Below are 16,811 nucleotides of genomic sequence, written 5' to 3'. Positions count from 1 at the left end.
AGGTAAATAAATTTATTATCTTACAGTTTTGTCTGGTACACAAGATTGTACATACATTGCTATCCACATTTTCTCCACACTAATGTCTAATACAGAAAGCCATTTAAGCTGAACATCTTCCCCTTTGTTTCATCACTAAAACAGCGATGGATTAAACACAGATGCTGAGGAACTCAAAAAAATGAGCATTTTTTTCTTTATTTTAAATGCGCTATATCAACATCGCACATGGATACCTTGTTTGCAGGTTACAAGTTTGAAAAGCTAAGCACTGGGAAACTGAATATATTGAGCATTTCCCAAATCATTTTCCATGAGGTCCATGGCCCTGTCACATGTTGGGAGGTTGTCGTTCATCACTTGAGACCAGTGTACAGCATGATGGATGGCATGCTCTCGCAGACACACTGGGGCACTTAATATTTCTGTCCGAGTTTTTTGGGACAATTCTTGTTGAGATTCATCCATTAAAAAAAGAAAAAGAAAAAAAAGACAACTGCAATACAAATGCAGGTTTGCATTGCTTTTGAAAAATGCTGCAGTCTTGTCTCGTGAAGGCCTGGATTTGGGGTGGGGGGGGCAGAGTGAGATTTGTTGAAAGAGAAGCTGTACCACAGTCTGTTCTCTGTGGTTATCTTTTGAAGAGATCTACCGATGGGTGGGAGGGAAACCTGAATGTAATTTCATGAGGTCTGCGATTGGACCTTTTAAGAAAACCAATGTCCCAGCTCGACACAACAGCGAGGAAAAGAGACTGACAGTGCCTGTAGCTGCAACATTTGATTCAATTCTTTGGTAAAGGGGTCTATGGTTTTAAAAAGGGGATTTTGATTTTCTTGTCATTAGTGTCTTAAAACATTCCACAGAAACAATTACATTCATAGACTAGAGATCAATACAGGGGGATGCTTGTTAATGCAGAAACCTAAAAAGTAGACACAGTGGCCCTCAGTGCAAAGCACTGATTATAGTACCAGCCAACATACAAGAGGACTGATACATTATGTACAATAATATACAATAAAACACGGATTCCAAATCCAATGGAGCTGAAGTCATATTGCAGACCTCAGATTTAATTTGTCACAGTATAAATCAAAGTGAATCATTAACCTCTGCAACTTGATAAGCTTTGGCAAGTGAAATGAGCAGTAACACTTGTTCCCTTCTCTAACCCTTCACATTAGTTTACCACAGCAGACTGAGAGAGACTGGGATTGTCTGAGTGAGGAAGTGCAGTATGACATCACCATATGCTTTTATGCTCACAGCTAAAAATGTGCTTTTCAAATTAGGCTCAGATGATTTTTCTGTTGTTAAGCAACTGACAACATACGCATTTATATAGATTTTTTTTAACTTAGTTTTCGCGATTTTAGACTCCACTTTTCTCAAATATATATATTTTTTCAGTAGATTTGCAGTGTTTTAAAGATGAAAAATATGTAATTAGGTAAAAACTATTCATTTTCAAATTGTGTAGCATTACGAGTGATTCCAGTGCATATGAATGTGCAGTTTTGCTGGGTATCTTCACATCCTTGAAGAACAACCCGAGCGCAATGCCTTTAACAGCAAACAAAAAAAACAATCCTGTTTTCATTAGTTAACACTTATATTCAATTTGGGGTCATTTTAATAATTCATGCAGTGCTGAAGCGCCCCGCGCCCTTCCCATAGGTGCTGTAATACTCCATTTGAGATAGTTTAGCAATGTCTGGTGTGTTGTTGTTGTTAGCCCGGTTTTCTCGCTCACTGAATTCAAAGCTCTCCTCTTCATAATCCTCCTGGCCTTCTGGGTCCTGGGGGGGCTCTGAAGAAGGAAGCAAAAGGTACAAATATGATTTCACTCTGTCCTCAATCACACACACACACACACACACACACACACACACACACACACACACACACACACACACACACACACACACACACACACACACACACACACACACACACACACACACACACACACACACTGAACTCTTCCTAAAAACACATGGCCTCATTGAGGACAGCCAGGAGATTGCCCCACCTCCCCTGCCTCAGTATCAGTCTCCACTGATAGAGACAGGCATGTCTAATCCAGGCACTGCTATATTTACTAAACACACAGGGAGGGAGTGACAGAGAAACATCAAAACACTTGGCCACCAGATTACACTACATGCTGAGTCAAAGTGCATTAGGGACAGATTGAGTGACATGCCTGCCAAGCAGTTCCACCAGGAAATCTGCCACACATAACCCATCAACAAATTCAAATGCTACCAAGAAATTTCATCTCTTTCTAAGTAGAGAGAGTAATTAAGGGTGTTAGATAGAGCTACTCACCATGTCCATCTATTGAGGTGTCCATGATGCCGTGTTTGACCTTCATGTGTCGGCTGAGGTTGCCCTTCAGGTTGAACTTGCTGGTGCAGTAAGGGCACTTGAAGGGCTTGCTGCCGGCATGGAGATGCATGTGGCCGAGGAGGTTGTACATTCTATTGAAAGACTTCCCGCATACCTGAGAGACAGAAGGACAACAGTCAGTATCCCATTCTGCTCGGTCACACCTTGTCTTTAAGTTAAATCCGCCTGCTTCACTCACCTTGCATTTGAACGGCTTGACCGGCAGATGGACAATCATGTGCGTTTTAAGGGTCTGCTTTTGGACAAAGGTCTTGAAGCAGACGTGGCACTGGAAGGGCCTCACACTGGCGTGAATCAACATGTGTCTCTTCAGGTTGGCAGACAGGGTGAACTCTCGGGCACAGACGTCACACTTGAATTCTTTCATACCCTGGGGAAACAAAAGAGGTGTTTGGTCCTTTTAATTAATCTGGCCAAATGTGCTGTTTAGAGTAAAATAAATAATGAGTCATGGCGAGAAACACACAAGGAGTTTGCATGCGTCTGCATGTGGGCATTTGTATTCTGGCTTCTCCAAGTCATGTAGATTACATTAGCCCCCCCAAGTGTTGAAAGACAGAGTGGAAAAAGTCTAACAATGGAAAGAATATACTTTTATTTCAGTTTCAACATTTATTTAACTTTTATTCTAATATGTAACAAAAATGAATGTGAAAAGTTTTTTTTCCTACAGAATAAAACTGACCGAAAGAAACACTTGAGGGAAGTAGCTCTGCAAACAGCACACAACACAAAACACATGCAAGTGCGGGTTGAGCCACAAAAAAAAACTCAAGGCCTTTGAAGACTATGTTTACAAAGCAACTGGTTTTGGAAAAAAAGGCTGTGATGCAAGTGTGCAATATACCCCTCAGTTTTCTATGAGAATTCATACAGCAGACATTGAGTGAATAGAGCAACATTTTTTCCCTATTCTTCATAATGTCATTTTTATATTCTAAACTCCAGTTTAATGATGATTTTAAAAAATTGTGCAGTTGTATAAGGCTGGCCTACTCTGGGTTTTGTTTTGGACACATAAACTGGTTGACAAAATTCAGGCACATCATTTGGTTTCAGTACCTTACGTGCGAGGGCGTGCGCTGCCAGTACCTTGTGAGTGAGAGCGTGTTGTCGAAGGTGGTGGATCTGGACGAATTCCATGCCGCACTCTGGGCAAACGTAGGGCCGCACGTTCTGGTGCTTCATTAGGTGGTTTTGCAGCTGGCTGCGGTAGGCAAAGGACTTGTGGCACTCTGTGCATTGGTATGTGGTGGGGCCCTGATGGCTGGTCAGGTGACGTTTCAGGTGTGCGTAGGTTGGGAACTCCATACCGCACTGGGTGCAGACGTGGCACTGACCGTTTTCATGTTTGTTCTCGTGGGTCTTCAGTTCGCTGGGGTAGGCAAAGCCACGGCCACAGAAGCGACAGCTGTAGGGCTTGACGTCTGAATGCTGTAGCATGTGCCTCTTCAGGTGGCTGGTCTGCGTGAAGGCCTTCTCACAAACAGTGCACTTGTGAGGTCGGGTTCCCTGGTGGGTGAGCAGGTGAGTCTGAAGGTGGCTTGGCTGCTTGAAGAGCTTTCCACAGTGTAGACATTCATGGGGTTTAATTCCATTATGGCCCAGGATATGTGTGACAAGGTTATATTTGGATGTGTATGACTTCTCACACATGCGGCACTTCCAGCGTTTCAGACCCTCTCCTACATCTACGCAGTAAGACTCGTCGATCTGTACATTGATGTCCAACCTGTCAATCTGCATTCTCCTGGCGAGGCCCTCCGGGTCTGACCACAGCATGGCCTGCCCGTTCTCCTCGTACTCTCCTGGCAGTGCCATATCAGCAGACTCGTAGGCCACCTCATTGGACTCATAATACCGGTTCTCCAAAGGACTCCCAGTCTCTCCACTAGTTTTGAGGTTTAGTGCCTCCTCCTCTTCTTCTTCCTCCACCACCAACTCCTCTTCCTTCCTCTCTCTTTCTCTACCACTGCTTTCTTCTTGTTCCTGCTCTGGTTGTCCATCTGACTGTGGCCTGGATGTGTCTCTCACACATGAGGGACAATTTCCGCAGGCCTGCTCCTCTTTCAGAGAACCTTGTGGCGTGATGGCATCCTCTTGCTTGCCAGGACTACGCTTGCTGTTCATGTGAATGCAGGAAGATGGTGTATCAGACTCAAGCCGTTCACCTTTAACCTGAGCCTGTGGACTTGGTACTTTGTGTGGGTGACCCACTAAATCTCCATCACTCTTAGGCCTCTTGGTCCTCCCACGGGGCCCTGGCCTTCTTCTCTCACTGCAGTGTGGCTGGGGCTCCGGCTCCCCAGCAGGCTCAGCCAGGTAGTCCCCGTTAGCCCCTATCAGCTGTTCAGCGTACTCATACTCCATTGCCTCAGGCTGAGGAGGGGGGCGCTCTCTGGGTTCTCCTGTGTAGAAGCCATTAGGAGCGATGGTGGCCCCAAAGATTTCATTCTGGGAGATGAGGCCAAGAACGGCTGCCTGAGCCAGAGATAGCACCACCACAGTCTCCGTCTGTGTGCCCACATCCACGTGGCCCTCAGTCATCTTGGGGAAGGTCCGCACCAAGCGGCTACTCTCCTCCTCCTGGAAGAAAACACACAAACCATACAGTGTAAGCGAGAAAAAATGAAGCAGAAGCAATAATACATGTGTGTGTGTGTGTGTGTTTTTTATAATTCCGTTGTTACAAAACCTGCCTTACACAATGTTTCCTCATATAACCTCATTTCCCCATTGTAGGCTCATGATATTGGTAACCTTCCTATTAATACAAACAACATTTTTACTTTAGAGTAATATAAAAATGATCATATGATTGAGTTTCAAGATTTAATGTTTCAGATAGACAACAGACAACTCCAGGAGAGTATTAAGACTATGTTTTTCAGGTTTACTCTGTACAAGCTGCATTCGGACTACGCCTTTTTTCTCTGCTCTGAATCCACAGAACATTAGATGGAGAGGAGATAAGGCAGATCTGTGTTAGTACCCTGCTTCCTTCCTTGACAGGCTTTAGAATAATGAAGAACACAACAAGGGATGCAGGTCCAGCCAGGAAGTTGACTTCCGTGGACTGTCCTCAGCACTTCCTGTGGGGTCCCGGGGCAGCCTGGCTGACCAAAGTCGGCTCATCACTGAATCTATCTGTCCCATTCATGAGGAGCAAAGCATCTCGGCTCTAAACTCAGAGACTCTCGCCGTAGCCGACTTCATAATGCCTGCCACACCGGGCTTCCTTAACAAGATGATATATGCCGGGAGGCAGTCTCATATCCATAACAGACATTCGATTGAGCTTCGAGCTCATTCTGTATTCCAGACCGATGCATAAGACACGCTAACATAATTGTATGGTTCCGAAGTGTTTCAGACCCACATGCACATGTTTACCCTGCCGCCTGTGAAAGTGGAACAGTGAAACTATGGGGAAGAAATTGTGGTATGACCAAACTGGCTCTCTGTGGTTAACGAGAAGCGGGTATTATAGGCCGCTGGTTTCAGGTTATTTCTCAGCACAGAACTGACTGGTTGGAAAATGTATGGAGAAGCTCTGACCCCTGGTTTCTTTTCAAACTGCACACACTAGTCTTCAATCTGTATCATACAGGCAAGAGCTGCTGCTTTTTTCCTGACACAATACTGAGAGAAAAGAAAAAAAGTGGATGGAGAAAAGGGAAAAGGGAAGAGGAGATAGAGCAGGAATAAAGGTGTGCGTGCGTCTGTGTGAGTGACTGTGAGTGTGTGTGTGTGTGTGTGTGTGTGTGTGTGTGTGTGTGTGTTGGGAGAGGGGAGTAGACCTGGATGCCCTGATAACCACGTCATTTATAATTACTGCTTTTAAAGTAGTCAGACAGAGACAGACAGTGTGTTTGTGAGAAAGAAAAGGAAAGAGACTGGGTGTGTATTTGAAATTGTGTGTGTGTGTGTGTGTGTGCAAGTGAGAGAGAAAAGAGAAGGAGGGAGGTATGGAGAGAAGGAGAAAGAGCTGTGGGCGGGGGAGGAGTGGAGGGAGGGAGACGGAGAGAGAAATGAGATGGAGGGGCTGAAAGATAAAGAAAGAGGGGAGGAGAGGGAGGGAAGGGAAGGGGAACGAGAGATTGAGTGAGCATGTGAGAGGAGGGAAGAGAAAGGAAAAGGAGAGGGAGGGGGTGTGCAGGAGGGGAGGGAGGTGGTGGTGGTGGTGGTGGGGGGGGGAGTGGGGGGCCGGAGAGAGACAGAAAGACAGAGTGAGTGAGTGAGAAAGAGGGGAAGGAGGGAGGGAGGGGAGCCAGAGAGAAGAAAAAGCACAGCAAAATGAAAGGCTGACAAAATGAAAGAGAAAAAGACAAATGACAAGGAGAAAGAGAGGAAGGGTAGTAATTGCAAGAGTCCGTACTTTCACATTTAAAGTTGCAACTGAAAGACACCTAAGGACAAACAATTAGAGCAGCAACAGAAAACGTGTGGCCGACACACAAACACAACAGTTAAGTCCACTCTTATCTTCTGAAAAGATGTTCCCACTGCGGTGCTCATATGAATGTGAAAAGTAATCTTGCTTCCCCTCACACACACACTCACACTCTCTCTCACACACACACACACACACACACACACACACACACACACACACACACACACACACACACACACACACACACACACAAGAGTGCAAATAGCTCACTAACAAACTGCAAAACAAGTAACCCCCCACCCCTCCCTAAAAGCTGAGCAGCAACACATCTTTCTCCATCTTTAGGTTACAAACTCACCACATTGTTCCTGGAGTGATGTTTGAGGTGTTTCAGGGATCTCATCCTTCAGGAGAAATGAGTGGAGTAAAAAAATCCACCTCCTATTTATATCTGTAGGAGAGTGGGGCGGTCCCACGGCTCATCCTCCTCCTACTGTTGCTGTTATCAGAACTGACTGTGCCTGCCCCCCCCCACCACTCAGCCCTCCCCCCCCCCCCCCCCCCACACACACACACACACACACACACACACACACACACACACACACACACACACACACACACACACAGCATCACCCCATTTCTTTCTCTTCCTCCCACCCTCTCTTTCCCATCTCACTTCTCTTTCTCTCCTCTTTTCTCTTACAAACACACACACACACACACACACACACACACACACACACACACACACACACACAGACACACATACACACACACACACACACACATCTTATCTCCCTTTCTCACTACATACAATCCAGCATGACCCTTCAACACACATTTCTCTTTAAGGCGCACAGAGACACAAGCTCTATCTTTTCTTGATCACACTTTATACTTTGCATTTCCTTTTTTTTTTATGAGTGTGCGCTCAAACGCACAAACAATTATAAAATCTAATCAGTAGTTCCTCTGTGTGCGCGCAGACAGATATATATGAATTTACACACGCACAAACATGTTTATATGTATGTATATATGCAGGCACACATAGAGGCACGTACACACTTTCTCTGACACGCGCAAACACTCAGAGACTCTGGGTGGAGGTGCGTCTGTCAATAGCAAAACAGTCAGACAGATAATGTCTGAGAAATGCTAAAATTTTAACTTTCCAGAGACCGTGTTTAGTTTGCTGGCATTATTTCTATATTCAAACTAATTAACTATTGAGACAGCCTGAAGTATACTGTCTGAGAAATTCAGAGGAAAAAAAATTGAGTGACAAAAGAAAAGAGAAGGAGAAAGAAAGGAGAGAAAAGCAGTTAGAAGAGAGGGAGGGAGGGAGACAGACGTGGGGGAGAAAGAATAAGGAAGAAAGAAGCAGAGGGAGGGGGGAGTAAAGCTGAGTGGAGGAAGAGGCGGAGGGGGGTGGGGGGGTGAAAGAGACAGAAAGAAAAAGGGAGAGAGGAAAGAGAGCCTGGGTGGGGGAGGGAAGAAGAGAATGCAGCAAAAAGGAGGAAGAAGGGAAAGGAGAGACGTGGGGGTGGTGGCAGGAGGGGGTGGAGGGGGGGGCTGAGGCATAAGAAAGGATGTGGCAAAAGAAAGAGAAAGAAAGAATAAAAGAGAGAGAAAAAAGAAAGAGGGGAGGGGGAGTGGTGGAGAGGGGGTGGGGATGGGAAGAGAGATAGAGGGAGGGTTGAAAGAAAATGCAGTGAAAGAGAAGGGGGGGGTGCTGGAGGAAAGAAGGAGAGAGAAAAAGAGAGAAGAAAAAAGGGGGATGGTGGAGTGTGAAAATAAAAAAGAAGAGTCCATCAGCAAGAGAAAAGAGAAAGGGGGGGGTGCAGAATGAAGGAGAGGAGGAGGAGGTGGTGGAGGAAGGAGAGAGGGGGTGAGAGCAAAGGGAATGGAGAGAGGAAAGGAGATAGAGAGACGGAGAGAGTGAGGAAAAGGAAAAACAGCAAGGGAAGACATTAACTATTGAACTTCCAGATTTCTTTCAGGCTGTGTTGAGAAACAGTGCGGCAGAATACCTGCGGGCTAAGTACAGGTTGTGTGCTTAAGTAGTCGGCACTGAAGATGATCCTGATAATTAGACAGGTATTCTATTAGAACAGAGCTTACTTTTCCATTTAACTAGTAAACACAGAGGGGGAGGAAATGTGTAGGAAAAAAAAAAGTGCGTCTAAGATGTATGTTATAGGTGCCGGCGAGCGCGTCAAACACTGTGTGGACACATGCCAATTGTGACTGTAAAGCTGAGGACTGTGCATAAACACTTCCTACTAAATAACAGGAAAGGGCAAACCTTGAAAACCTTGATCAATCATCAGCGGCTGGGAGTGCTGCGGGAATGAGAAAGATAGAGAGAAAGGGGAGCGGAGATGGGGGGGGGGGGGGGGGGGGGGTGGGGATAGGGAATGAGAGTGAGCGCGAGGGAGGGGGGGGGAGATAGAAAGAGAAAGAGATTGAGTGAGGGTGTGAGTGAGGGGGAGAGATAGCAGGAAGTCAAGGGAGAGAATGGGAGAGAAAATAGAAGGAGAGCAAGGGAAGAAACAAAGAGATAAGAGGCTGAAAGACAAAGAAACCACATGGAAGAAACAACAAGGGACACGTACATAAAACAACACAGAACTAGCCTATGGGGAAAATGAAAAAGACACAGACAACAAAAGTTTGGGGAAGAAATACACTGGCTCCTTTCCAGGCCTGAAAATTCATAACAGCAAAACCTGCTCGCTTGTCCATTTACTTTGGGTGCGTTTGCATGCGTCGGGCTACGGAAAACTAATAGTGGAGAAGGCTACAATGGATAATAAGCGTAAAATTTCATTCAGTTCTTAGCTTTCCACAGGTTCCTATGTGCATATGAGACACACACACAGAGAGATAGAGGGAAAGAGAAAGAGAGAGTGAGTAAGGGAAGTAAGCCATTGCCCAGCTCTCAAGTGTACTAACCCTCAACTGGGATTTCAAATGTGTGTTTGTGGGTGCACATTTGTCTGATGTCTGAGATCAGGGACAAGCGCACGCGCAAACACACACACACACACACACACACACACACACACACACACACACACACACACACACACACACACACACACACACACACACACACACACACAAACACACACACACACACACACACACCACAACCTCCCAACATGCTTTCAGTTCCCCACAGCCCTGAAACAACACACTTCTGACACGGGTGTCCATATGACTTACTGTGTGTCTACCAGCAACTGCTTGTCTGCTTCCAAAAACAGTTTCTGGTTTTGTGTTGTTTATCTATAAGAGGACAACCATGCAGTGTGGTGTCACATCCTCTCTGTGATATAGGTCAAAGTTATAACTTTTTTTTTTTTTTTCACAGTGGGAGGAACAGAACAAGTCAGAGAGAGAGAGAGAGAGAGAGAGAGAGAGAGAGAGAGAGAGAGAGAGAGAGAGAGAGAGAGAGAGAGAGAGAGAGAGAGAGAGAGAGAGAGAGAGAGCGAGAGAGAGAGAGAGAGAGAGAGAGAGAGAGAGAGTGTCAGATATTAGTGGTCTGTTTTACCCCTGAGAAAAGCTCAATGAATCATAAAACTGCAGAGGGCTCATTGATGACAACTCCTTGTTTTCTTTCTTTTTTCTTCTTCTTTTATGTTAAAACCGACCGTGAACACACATTCTGCATAATGCAAATGGTAATATACTGATATACTGGAGTTGTGCATCATCCTCAGCAGAGTCTCTCCACATATACCCGTCTCCTTGTGCTGTACGTTAGTGAGCTCTCATTGTCAGTGTTGTTTCTTCATCCAGCCCAGTGACAGGCTGCATACAGCCCGAGTTTGCTCTGTGTGAGAGATGCTGTGCTAGGTGATGGCTATAATTCAACATCCTTTCACTGTCAGGCAAACTGGGACGTGTGTAGGTTTGTGTATAAGGTTGTTATAGCTACAGCGTTTAGGTGAAGATTTTCTTATGCTCAGAACGAGAGAAAAAGAAGAGATGATTTAGTCTGCTGTGTTTTGAACTTTGAGTTATTGGACTGATGTTGATGTTTTAGCTGGCCATTCCTCTCAGACCTGAGTCTAAGGCAGCGAGCCCACACACCTTCTGTTATTTCCAATGCTGGATCAGTCTCACCTCTGCACGGCATGCTGATATAATAGTAAGTCTCAAGCATGATTAGCTGCTGTAATTAAGCTTTCACCAAAAAAAAAAAAAAAAAAAAAAACCACAGCAGGCTTTTTTCATAAGCACAGAACAGACAATCACACAGCTTGAATCTAAGCAATGCAGATGGAATATAGAAAAAGTGTATAAAAGAAGCCACACCCTAGTTGCAACGCCTCCAGCTTCTTCCATTAAGGTCAGTAAAAACAGACTGGACACACAGACAGGAGAGCACAAACTGGAAGAAAAAAACAAAAAACAAAACAAACAAAGCTTCAGTCTTTATCAGTAACGCTTCACTCACTGCTGTCAAAGAGAGCAACTTTAATTGTGATGATTAGACATGAATGACATTATCAGACTATAGGTGAATCATCTGCAACTTCCAGAGAATAAACAAACAAGAGTCTGCAGCAGAATCATCCATTTCTGATTCAGTACAGATGCTTCTTATGTTTGCTTGTCCCCCCTCCTCCTTTTTTTTGTTCTGTATATTTGAACAAATCATGTCTTAAATTCACTCAACAAATCATTTTTTACAACAAACCACAGGACAGGATGCAGAGATGGCCAGAGCAAAAAACCCTAAATAAAAGATTACTCTCCTCATTTTTGTAGTGGGGTACTAAATGGAAAGACGGAATATTAGCAATGAAATAGCTCTGCTTGGAGACAACATTGGAGAAAGGAGTGGGGAGAGCTTGAAAAAAAAAAAGACTGAATATAAAGGAGAAAAGACAGAGTTGAGGGAGGAGAGGAGAAGAGCATTCAGCAAGGAGGATATAAAAGGAACAGAGAGGGGGGCGAGGGAGTGAGACAGAGCGCTATGGAAGGAAAGAGAGAAAAGAGAAGGGAGAGAGAGCATAAGAGAGCGAGAAAAAGAGGGGGGCATGGGAGAGCAAGAGAGAGAGATCAGGAGAAAGAGGGAGGGAGGGAGGGAGGGGGAGCGAGTGAGAGAAACAGAGACAGAGGACGAAAGAGAAAAGACAGAGAGGAGAGAAAAACAGAGAGGGGGAAGGGAGAAAGAGGGATAGCCACAAGAGACTCAAAAACCACAGAATAAAAACCCTCTGTCTGTCTGTAACTCTATATAGATATACAAATATGAATCCTAATATATGGGCACATTGCATTTATTCAATGGGAAAGGATAGTCAACAGCACAAAATTCAACATGCACCTCAAGTTCATTCAATAAGTCAGCAAACACAATGTAGGACCACGGAGAACTCACATCTCCTTATCAGGAATGCAGTTTTTCATTGCAGTAAGGTGGGAGAGGAATTTTTTACCAAGATACTTTATCCTATTTTAGTCGCTCTGAAGTCTCTTCCTGCTATGTGATTCATGGAAAAGTATGCTTAGAAAATATACATACTGTACAGTCTCGCCACATCCTCTCTGTATAGGTGCTTAAGTCTTTCTACATTAGACAGATATATACATAAAAGGACACACGATTTTGTCAATCTTGCAAGTGTCCTACATAGTGAAATGGCCCCAGATTTACTCAAGGTGAGGCCCACAATGAACCACAGAAGCCTATTAACACTAGAGGTCTCTGGAGTGCCTTATATGCTGGTTAGAGGCGACCACATTCAAAGTGGCTAACGCAGACAGTGGGGACACAGCTACTGTCCCTCCATGGCCGTCACTCCTTTGTATTATTCCTCCATCTCCCGGTAACAAATTTCAGTCGGAATTACTTTTCTTTCGTCCAAGTTTCATTCTTTTAAATCAAACCCTTTGTCTATCTCTTCTTTTGTACCTTCCTCCTGTTTCCATGGTTACCTCTCTCTCTGCTCTGTACACTATCTATCTCTTCCTCCGTTTCCCTCTCTGTCTCTCTCACTCTGTTCTTATCTTTCTCATTTTGCTTTCATCTCTGCCTCCCTTCCTCCTGCTTTATCCCACACCCTCCTCACTCTGGCTTTTATCTCTCTTCACTTTCATCTGTCTTTCACCTTTCTCTCCCCTTCAAGCCTGCCATTCCATCATGCTGGTTTTTGGTTCTTACTTATAGAGAGAAAGTTTTATCGGTTTCCCTGTCAATTCTGCATTTTTAATCATTTCCAATTTATCCAACCCCCTTTCAATGCCATTGAGTCATGCATTAAATTGTATTGGGCAGAATGTGTGTGTGTGTGTGTGTGTGTGTGTGTGTGTGTGTGTGTGTGTGTGTGTGTGTGTGTGTGTGTGTGTGAGTGAGAGAGAGAGACTGTGAGGTGGAAACCATAGGTGCAGAGGCTGTAGTCTTTTTTCCCTATCATAAAGAAAGAGGAATGATTTCTGTCATGATATCTGGAGATTAACTGGCTGCTGTGGTTTTGTCTTTCAGGAGTGCAGTAATGGATTTTTTTCCCTCCTTCGTGTTATTTTTCCCATTTCCATATCAACAGCTACTGCACATCACCAAATTTACAAACCGACGCTTTATGATTTTATTGTTTTTGATTTACTTGTGGACTGCACTCGTGCTTATCTGAGTGAAGTCCCACTGAGACCGAAGCCATTGAGGAGGTAGTGCTCCTCGACATGGGGCTGCCTCCTGTAAGGTAGCCTGTCATTTCTCTGCAGTGATGAAGATGTTCTTGTGAAGCACAAATGCCTCCCTCTACGCACCTCAGCTGGGAGATAATCATATTCACACACAGCTGTGGTTGGTTTAACGCACCACCACATCATGTGTCACCATGTGATACCGCACACTGAACTAACACCGCTTAACCACAAACAGTGACTGGGACACAGAGGCTTTTCACAACATGCCCCATTGATATTTAAGAGGACAATTGTCAGTATAGGATGTGTGTGTGTGTGTGTGTGTGTGTGTGTGTGTGTGTGTGTGTGTGTGTTGTGTCTGTTGGCCTTATACCAATTCACTGTAGGGTTGTCATCCATGGTGGTATACATAGGAGGGGGAGTGTGTCTTCAAGTCAGTGACAAACTCATTCCAAGAGACACTGCATGTGGTGTGGGAGGAAGTTTTGTTCTGCAGCTTTGACTGAAACTAACCTCCCTCCCCTCTCCCTCGCCTTCCCCTTCCCCTTAAAGTACCACAACTATTCAGAAAAGAGAATAAAGAAAACCTGAATAGAGGAAGAGAAAAAAAATGGGGTCCCTAGGCGAGAAAGAAAAGAAAAACAATGAAAGAAAACAGAATGAAAAGCAGCCAAAGAAAAAAGTGAAGGAGAGAAAGAAGGACAGAGGGAGGGAGGGAGGGAGAGGAGACAGAAAAAGATACAGAGCACGAGGAGCATAAAGCAGGGAGAGAAAAGCATAGCAAAGAAAAAAAAGAAAGAAAAAACACTGAAAGCTCAAAAAGACAGAAACATTTCAGTGGAAATAAATTCTAAGAAGAAAATGAGGGAAACAGTACACTGGAAAGGAAAAGGCTTATTTGGAATTGGCCAATATGGAAAATTGAAAAATCGATAATTGCACGAGATTTTATAATTAAAAAGGATAAACCAGATACTGTAGACTATAAGCTATTTAGATTTTTGAAATAAACATCCACACTAAATTTGACTGGCTGTTCCTTTGTCTTAATAAGAAAACACACACAGAGCAGACAAACCTGAACAGATGATTTGAGTGCTGTTTGAAACAGTCTCGTCAAACAAATCTGACCTTTTAAACTGACGACATAATTTGACCTCTCTGTGTTTTACTCAACATTATTCATCATCAGTGGCTCTGCTAGAACACTTAGATTGTCATTATTATCCTTAGTTCAACGAGTGTTTAGACCAGAAAGAAGGAATACATGTGGTTGGTACAGTTAATGTTGCAAAAATCATTAAATCTTAACATTTTTTGTAATCACATGTGAAATATACATTGACTTGATTCGAGTGTGAACAGATTTTGTTCATTTGCTGATCATAATCATGTAAGATTTCATAATTTTCATTATTTTGGCATGTGTACTATTTGGAATACAAAGTCTAAGTCTACACTTTACATAATGATATATCCTCTATCTCATATATATTCTCTCTCTATATATATATCATATTTTATGCTTGACAATGAAGAAGATCTCACTGTTCAGTAAAATTATCTTGCAGTTTTCATGGCAAATAAAGGCAAAATTAATTTGTTACATTAAACAAATTGACCAAAAATATTTTTTTTAAATTTCTGAAACATGGTATACTATCATGAAAAACTAAGACAGGAAACAGGAGGAAACAGCTGGCCCGGCTCTGGAGGAAGGAAGACGGAAGAAAAGGAGGGAGGACGGAAGGAAGGGAGTGAGGAAGAAGGAAAGAAATGAGTAAGGGAGGTAGAAGGAAGGAAAAGAACATGATATACTACCATGAAAAGACAGGAAACAGTCCTGTTTCCTGTCTGGCCCGGCTCTGCCTGAAGGTAACAAAATCTGCCTAAAGGGCAGTTGTAATGTACGTTTTAGTCCAACATCACCCTACATGGATGCTGAAGAGTTTCTTTAACCCTCCTGTTGTCCTCGAGTCAAGGAAGGAAGGGAGGAAGAAGGAAAGAAAGGAGGCAGCAAGGAAGGAAGGAAGGGAGGAAGAAGGAAGGAAGGGAGGAAGGGAGGGATGAAGGAAGGGAGGAAGGAAAGGAGGGAGGAAGGAAGGGAGGAAGGAAGGTGGAAGAAAAGGAGGGAGGAAGGAAGGAAGGGAGCAAGAAGGACATAAATGAGGAAGGGAGGTAGAACGAAGGAAAGGAACCTGATATACTACCATGAAAAACTAAGACAGGAAACAGGAAGAAAAAGCTGGCCCGGCTCTGGAGGAAGGAAGACGGAAGAAAAGGAGGGAGGGAGGAAGGAAGGAAGGGAGGGAGGAAGAAGGAAAGAAATGAGTAAGGGAGGTAGAAGGAAGGAAAGGAACATGATCTACTACCATGAAAAACTAAGACAGGAAACAGGATGAAACAGCTGGCCCGGGTCTGCCTGAAGGTAACAAAATCTGCCTACCAGCACCTCAAAAGCTCACAAACTAACGTATCTAATTAGTTTTGTAATCCCTGTGATGCTGCTAGGCAACCCAAGTAGGTCTATCTGCAGATTTCCAGTATCTTCACGACACACCCACTTTCCTACATGGCAAACCCACTTGGTTAGGTTTAGGCATTAGCAGTAAGACAGTTATGATTAGGAGTCAGGGGTGTGTGTCGTGAAGTAAAGTGGGTGTGTCATACAGGTATAGAAGAGTGCAGATACTGGTGGACCCTTCTCAGGCAACCAGCGAAGACTTCAGGAAGTCACTATAGCTACCCTAGAAAGAAACAGTGCAGCACATAGACCCCCATGAAACTGCACCTTGTTGTTTGTACTTTAGCTTTTGTACAAATGAAACACATGAGATGTAACACTACCTGTTTTCTCTTTTTCAGTCTTTTGTGCCAATTTCAGCTAACTGGATGCTGGCTGTAGCTTTATATTTAATGAACAAACAATGAACATGATGCCTATCTTTTCATCTAACTCTCTGAAAGAAAGGAATAAGCATATTTCCTAACACATTGAACTTTTCCTATTATATAAACTATTTTGAGAAATTGGTGGTTACACCAGCGAGCATTTTGCAAAAATAATTTGAGATGCTGAAACAAGAGGGCACATTTTTCTTCGTCGTCCCTCAACAACTAAAATACTGTGAGAATAAAATATGAAAGATTAAGCATGTGCTGTGCTCTGCTTTTGAGATATTGTTATACATTACACGTATCCCGAAAAAATTACATGAGAAATTAATGTAATTAATTAATTAATAATTTAATTAACTTCATATATGTGATTGCAGCCTCTTTATCTAACTGAGGTGGGCTTAGTTGGCCTGCAGGAGGTTAACTATGTCCA

General features: G+C 43.8%; 1 protein-coding gene across 1 annotated transcript; it reads right to left on the bottom strand.

Moving 5' to 3' along the window:
* Positions 1–30: 30 nt before the first annotated feature.
* znf710a (zinc finger protein 710a) lies at positions 31–13,545 on the bottom strand. The gene is made up of 5 exons (XM_062421502.1): positions 13,438–13,545; positions 3,478–5,001; positions 2,594–2,785; positions 2,335–2,509; positions 31–1,813 (listed from the first exon to the last, which is right to left on the bottom strand). The coding sequence occupies exons 1-5, from the start codon at positions 13,543–13,545 to the stop codon at positions 1,644–1,646; spliced, it is 2,169 nt and encodes a 722-aa protein (XP_062277486.1). The 3' UTR covers positions 31–1,643.
* Positions 13,546–16,811: the final 3,266 nt, after the last annotated feature.

This window comes from Scomber scombrus, chromosome 6 (assembly GCF_963691925.1).
Source record: "Scomber scombrus chromosome 6, fScoSco1.1, whole genome shotgun sequence".
In the NCBI taxonomy this organism is placed as follows: Eukaryota; Metazoa; Chordata; class Actinopteri; order Scombriformes; family Scombridae; genus Scomber; species Scomber scombrus.
This window is presented reverse-complemented; position numbering and strand designations above follow the sequence as displayed.